The sequence below is a fragment of the Malania oleifera genome, chromosome 6, assembly GCF_029873635.1.
Source record: "Malania oleifera isolate guangnan ecotype guangnan chromosome 6, ASM2987363v1, whole genome shotgun sequence".
Lineage (NCBI taxonomy): Eukaryota > Viridiplantae > Streptophyta > Magnoliopsida > Santalales > Ximeniaceae > Malania > Malania oleifera.
In genome coordinates this window covers 29,224,587-29,231,928 of record NC_080422.1, presented here as the reverse complement: position 1 = coordinate 29,231,928, position 7,342 = coordinate 29,224,587, and the positions used below count along the sequence as shown (strand labels likewise).

At 33.8% G+C, this 7,342-nt stretch overlaps 1 protein-coding gene across 1 annotated transcript; it reads left to right on the top strand.

Moving 5' to 3' along the window:
* The first annotated feature begins 355 nt into the window (after positions 1-355).
* Positions 356-2,611, top strand: LOC131158531 (uncharacterized). Its single transcript, XM_058113401.1, has 3 exons — positions 356-784; positions 905-1,918; positions 2,150-2,611. The coding sequence occupies exons 1-3, from the start codon at positions 356-358 to the stop codon at positions 2,609-2,611; spliced, it is 1,905 nt and encodes a 634-aa protein (XP_057969384.1).
* Positions 2,612-7,342: the final 4,731 nt, after the last annotated feature.

Here is a 7,342-nt window from a genome sequence, read left to right as displayed (position 1 = left end):
TAAAAATTTAATTAGCATCATTTCAAAGCTCTTTACATTAGTGTTTTTCCCAAAGGAAAACATTAATATATTTATGTTTGTGATCTTATAAATGTTTCATTCAAAGCATTAAGTATGATTAATTTTCGTAGTACCAATGTCTAGATCGTTACACTTGCATATTTCATCTGTTCCAATGTTTAATGGGTTGAATTTTGATGATTGGAGTGAATAAGTTCAATTTCACCTCGGTGTATTGGATCTTGATTTGGCACTCTTAAGTGATCAACCTGCTGCTATTACTGATTCTTGCAGTGCTGAAGAAATAACCTATTACAATAATTAGGAAAGATCAAACAGGTTAAGTTTAATGTTTATGCGAATAAGTGTTGCAAATAACATCAAGATAGTTATTCCCAAAACTGAAAGTGCTAAAGAGTTTTTAAAGTTTGTAGGAGAGCATTCCCAAACAGTAGATAAGTCTCTTGTTGGGACATTAATGGATACGTTAACCACTATGAAGTTTGATGGTTCTCGTACTATGCATGAGCATGTTGTTGAAATGACAAATATTGCAGCAAAACTTAAGACTTTAGGAATAGATGTGAATGAAAACTTTCTTGTTCAGTTCATTTTAAACTCATTACCAACTGAGTATGGACCGTTTCAAATGAACTATAACACCATGAAAGATAAATGGAATGTGCATGAGTTGCACAGTATGCTAGTTCAAGAGGAAACACGACTGAACAATAAAGGAATTCACTGTATTCATTATGTGAACAATCAAGGAGTTGAAAAGAAAGTAAAGAAGCATGGAAAGGGGAAATGATCTTTAAAGGATAATGAATCCTCTTCTCATATCCAAAAGAAGGTATCAAGTAAGGACTAATGTCGTTTCTGTGGAAAACCTGGACATTACCAGAAGTACTGCTTGAAACGGAAAGCTTGGTACGAAAGGAAGGGTAAGCCTGGTGCTTATGTATATTTCGAATCAAATTTAGCTAAAGTTCCTTATAATACTTGGTGGATTGATTCTGGATGTACAACTCATGTTTCTAATATGATGCAAGGATTTCTTACAATCCGGAACATAAACCCAAATGAGAAGTTTATCTTCATGGGGAACAGAATAAAAGTGCCAGTTGAAGTTGTCAAGACTTATCGTTTAATCCTAGACACTGGTTATTGTTTGCATTTATATGAGACTTTTTATGTTCCTAGTATTTCTAGGAATTTAGTTTCATTATCTAAATTGGATGTTTCTGGGTACACTTGTAATTTTAATAAAGGTTTTTTCAATTTATTTAAGGATACCTATATGGTTGGTTGTGGTATGCTTTGTGATGGATTATATAAGTTAAAACTTGATAATCATTATGCTGAAACACTTTTAACCTCGCATGATAGTATTGGCACTAAACGAAGTTTAGTGAATGAACGATTTGCTTACTTGTGGCATAAACGGTTAGGTCATATTTCCAAAGAAAGATTGGAAAAATTAGTAAAGAGTGGAATACTTCCAGATTTGGATTTCACTGACTTTGACATTTGTGTAAATTGTATTAAAGGAAAGCAGACAAGACACACAAAGAAAGAAGCCACAAGGAGCACTCAGCTTCTAGAAATTATACACATGGATATATGTGGACCCTTTGACATAAATACGTTCAGTAATGATAGATATTGTATCACCTTTATCGATGATTTTTCACGTTATGGATATGTCTGCTTGCTACATGATAAATCTCAGGCGGTAAAAGCTTTGGAGATTTATGTAAATGAAGTTGAAAGGAAATTAGACAAAAAGGTGAAGATTGTTAGATCTGATAGAGAAGGTGAATATTATGGAAGGTATAACGAAACTGGACAACTACCTGATCCATTTTTGCTAAATTCCTTGAAAAATGTGGTATTTGTGCTCAATACACAATACCAGGTACACCAGAACAAAATGGTGTATCAGAAAGGCGTAATAGGACTTTGATGGATATAGTTAGGAGCATGATAAGTAGAAAGTCTTTACCCAATTCGTTGTGGATGTATGCTTCAAAAAACTGCCATGTATGTATTAAACCGTCTTCCTAGTAAGGCAGTTCCAAAGACACTATTTGAGCTTTGGACTGGTAGGAAACCAAGTTTGCGACACCTACATATTTGGGGTTCTCAGGCAGAAATTAAAGTTTATAACCCACAAGAAAAAAAGTTGGATGCAAGAACAATCAGTGGTAATTTCATTGGTTATCCAGAAAAATCAAAAGGGTATATATTTTATTGTCCTAATCATGTCACAAGAATAGTTGAAACTAGAAATGCTAGTTTCATTGAAAATGATGAAACTAGTGAGAGTATGGTTCCATTAAATGTGAAAATTAAGGAAATTACAACTCCCGCTATTCAAAGTAAACCTATTATAGAAAAACCACAAGAGGTTGCGTTAAGGCAATCTCAAAGAGAAAAGAGATCTGCTATCTTGGATGATTATGTGGTTTATCTTCAAGAGTCAGATTTTGACTTAAGAATTGAAAATGATCCAGTTTTGTTTTCACATGCCATTAGCTGTGATAATTCTGATAAATGGATGGATGTCATGAAAGAAGAGTTAAAGTCTATGGAACAAAATGAAGTCTAGGATCTTGTAGAATTGCCAGAAGGTTGCAAGAGAGTTGGATGTAAATAGGTTTTTGAAACCAAACGAGACTCTCGTGGTAACCTTGAAAGTTACAAGGCCAGACTTGTTGCTAAAGGCTTTACTCAGAAAGATGGTATTGATTATAAAGAGACCTTTTCACCGGTCTCTAAGAAAGATTCTTTCAAAATCATTATGGCTTTAGTAGCTCATTACGATTTAGAGTTGTATCAAATGGATGTGAAAGCTGTCTTTCTAAATGAGAATTTAGATGAAAATGTTTATATGGATTAACCATTGGGTTTTACAGTTGAAGGAAAGAAAATTTGGTGTGTAAACTTAAGAAGCCAATATACGGACTTAAACAAGTTTCCCGACAATGGTATCTTAAGTTTAATAATACCATTGGTTCCTTTGGATTTAAAGAAAACATTGTTGATCAGTGTATATATCTGAAGATTAGTGGGAGTAAGTTTATATTCCTGATTCTGTATGTTGATGACATTTTGCTTGCAACTAATGATCTTGGTCTGTTACATGATACTAAAGAATTTCTCTCTAAAAACTTTGAAATGAAAGATATGGGAGAGGCAAAGTATGTGATCGGAATAGAAATATTTCGAGATCAGTCCCAAGGGTTGGTTGGTTTGTCTCAGAAAGGTTACATAAATAAAGTTTTAGAGAGATTTAACATGGACAAATGCTCAGTATCACCCATTCCAATTTAGAAAGGAGACAAGTTCAGTCTCATGCAATGTCCTAAAAATGATATGGAACGGAGGCAAATGAAGGATGTACCTTATGCATCTATTGTTGGGAGCTTGATGTACACTCAAACGTGCACAGAGTCTGACATTAGCTTTGCAGTTGGAATGCTTAGAAGATATCAAAGTAATATAGGAATGATTCACTGGAAAGCTGCAAAAAAAGTTCTAAAATATTTGCAAGGAACGAAAGATTACAAGCTTATGTATCAAAGGTCTGATCATCTTGAGTTGGTTGGATATTCAAAGTCTGATTTTGCTGGATGTGTGGATACAAGAAAGTCCACATTTGGCAACGTATACTTGCTAACCGGAGGAGCAATTTCATGGAAGAGTGCGAAGCAATCAATAATTGTTGCATCCACTATGGAAGCTGAATTTGTAGCTTGCTTTGAGGCTACAGTTCAGGCTAATTGGTTGCGAAATTTTATTTTAAGACTTGGAATAATTGACAGTGTCGCCAAGCCGCTGAAAATTTATTGTGATAATTCCGCAGGTGTCTTCTTCTCTAAGAATGATAAGTATTCCAACGGTGCTAAGCATATGGAATTGAAATACTTTGTTGTTAAAGAAGACGTACAGAAACAAAAGTGTCAATTGAACATATCAGCACCAATTGTACGATAGCAGATCCCTTGACAAAAGGATTGCCGCCTAAAACTTTTATTGGTCATGTTGAAAAGATGGGCATTATTGAATCTTAATGTATGCTGTTCAATTGATATTTGCGCTTGATAATGAAAATGTTTTTGTTATTTCTATTTTCTATTGTTATGGAATAATGATAACATGATTAAAGTTGGACCTAATGTATGCCTCGCAACTAAAAATTTGTATATGTAGTGGAACTTGTATTGTAGTGCATGGAAGGAACTATATTAATAAAGATGATATGGAACCACCATGACTCCTACAAGTTTTCTAAATAGTAATGATAACTAATGTATGCGCATTATGATCACCTATGTTAAGTAATTTCACTTGAGCCAAGTGGAAGAATGTAAGACATAAATAAATTGTCTCGAATAAAATTATGATTATATTTATTTACATGATATGAAAGGTTTTTAAATATAATAATGTTATAATAATATTGATTTTCCAAATATGAAGAGTCTATTTACAATAATGACTTCTCGGAATATGAGGATTCATAATTATGATAAGTTATGAATGTAAATTAATCACTTGATGGAAGTGATTAGTACATAAAGCTGGTTGGGGCTAGTCCTATCTCATCCTAGAAGGCTTTTGCTACTTTTCCATCAAATTAAGAAAAGTACAAGGAAACGTAAGGTCGTGAGATAGAAACACAGTCAAGGATATTTACTTGGAAGCATGAATCAAGGTATGAGTTTTTTGTTTGTTGTATAAAATTATGAGTTTCGAAGATCCAATGATTAAATTATGTTTATATTAAACTTACAGTCTTTGCCTTCGTTCTACCATTAGCGTGATTTTTCATCAAGTCACAACTCTTGGGAATGGTATAGAGTTGTCTATTGTCCAGACAAGATCCACTCTATGAAATCGATGATGCAAGATACATTTTGTAGAAACTTCATTTAATTTTATGTTCATATGCTCATGGATTAATTAGGAGATTGTTGCTCATATTTATTCTTAGCTATACATTTTTATCATATTATCCAACCCTTGCTTTTAAAATCCTTTTTCATGCTTGAGTGTTGCTCAAAGAGGACTTGACTGCTTGAATAATTTCCTTTTTTAGCCTGTAAGTACAAATCCACACAATCAAAAGAAAATTCTTAGAGAAACAAATGTGCCAACACAATTCGATTGGTGTGGTTTCATTCCACTCAGCTAGACCTTTAAGCCCAACCCTCTTCATTAATACAAACATCATGCCGTCTTACTTGTATCTTGTAGTATTTCATTCATTTCACTTCTAAAAAAATAACGAATAAGCTTTTAACTTCACCAATGTTTTTAGGGAGAAAAAGAGCAGAGCTGGAATGACCTCGAATAGTAGAACCCAAATATGAATCCTGGCAAAATTTTCTAATTTTTCTTATCTCAATTAGTGTGGGGCAATTACCAGCAGAAACCCCAATAAGGACTTTTATGCCCAAATGAAACCAATACCCTTTAGTTGGCCCAAGTGCCGACGACACAAGGGAACATCACTATAGTTCCATACTTGAACCAAAAAGAAATTGCTTAAAGTATCTTCCATACCAACTACGCAGCAAACTGGGAGAGAGCAATCACTCTCAATTGTATTAAAATCTAATAGCAGAGATAGCCTCTCTCTTTTACAGGAAAAGGCCATTAAATTTCATACTATCCGCAGCCTCTTAAGTTTTTAGGCTTTACAATGTCTAAGTATGCAGAAAGAGAACAATTTTAGAATTTAAGTGGCTCCCAAGCTATGGTACATCAATACTTAATAAAAGTTTATATTTCTTCCTTAATGTCAACTTTTGTGCAGACTCTTGCACAAACACACCAAAAGCCATGCATTAATTTCCAAGAATGATTTAAGAATCATGGAAATTTTACAATAACCTTATGTTTGAGAAGTATTGGATTTGGATTTATATTAGATTTTGGATAAGATGTAAATATAAACTTGTATTGAAATTTGTCCAAAACCATTCAAATCCAAATCAAAGGTCTGAAATTCATGCTCCCAAACACAACATAAGAGTTCTCTAAGAATAGCCGAGAAATATCATTTGCACTGATAGAGCAATGAAAATCATTAAATTCACAGAGGATCTAAATCAGTTGGTAGTAATCAAAATATTCCAAATATACCAGCCTGATCAGAGAAACCTATGTAGCACACTGATAAGTAATAATTGTCCAAGAGAAAAATTGAGGAATTTAAGGCAAGCTTTGTAACCAATCTAGTGGATGATCAGTCGGATTTGCAGCGATTATCATGCAAGAATCATTTCACAGCGCAAATTAGAAAGATGAGCTAATCATGCACCACAGATTAGAAAACAAGGATGATAACAATTGAAAATATGAAAAACAATCGATCTAGCTTCATTTGTACGTATATATTTAAGGTCCCTAATCTATGCTCCCAAATGCAGGGCAAGTATTCCAATCATTACCCTTCCAAGGAAAGCTTTAAAGCTTCTTTCCAAACTCAATTTTTAGAGTAACTTAAAATAGAGTCTAGTAGGAATGAATACTAAATAAAACTGAACTAATCAATTGCATACTAGCAGCATAGGAGATACTTGTTGGTGTAGGAGTTTATTCTTGAAGAGATATTGTCCAAAAGAATTTTACAATCCTCATTGGAGAGCTGGATGGTAAGCAAAGGAAGGCCACATATCTGTCAGGGGAGCTTCTTTCAGAGGCATCAAGCACATTTTAACAATTGCAGGCCTGACATTAGAAGGGATACCATAGCAAAATAACCTAAATTTAGAAGGAATACAGAGCAAAATAACTTAAATTTAGTAGTATTAGCTTTCAGACCAGTCCTGTGATAGAAGACATTCACCACATTCTTGATGGGGAAAAAATGAGCACGAGCAAGTCATCAACAAAACAAAGATGAGTGAGGCCAATCTTACTACAACAGGCTTGAAATTTGCAGCATCCTTGAGAAGAGAAGCTTTGAAACTGCTTGATCTGAACCTCCATCAGCATAGCATAACAAACAGGTAGGGGAGTACCTAACCCCTTTTCTCAAAAAATTTTAAAAAAAAAATCCAGAGAGCCATTAAAACAGAAGGAAAAAGGAAAAAAAAAGGAGTTGAGGTACATTCCTGATTCCTTAATACAACTAGTAAACATTGGAGGAATATTGATTCTTTGCAACAGCTTAATCAAAAGGTCCCAGCTACTGACTCAGGAGCTATCTTAAGTTCACTTTCAAAGCAAATAATTAATCATGTGTAATACAAATAAATAAGTCTAAATAATTCAAGGGTTGACCTTTGTGCAGAATTGAGATAATAAAAAATAATTAACATGTTTAAAT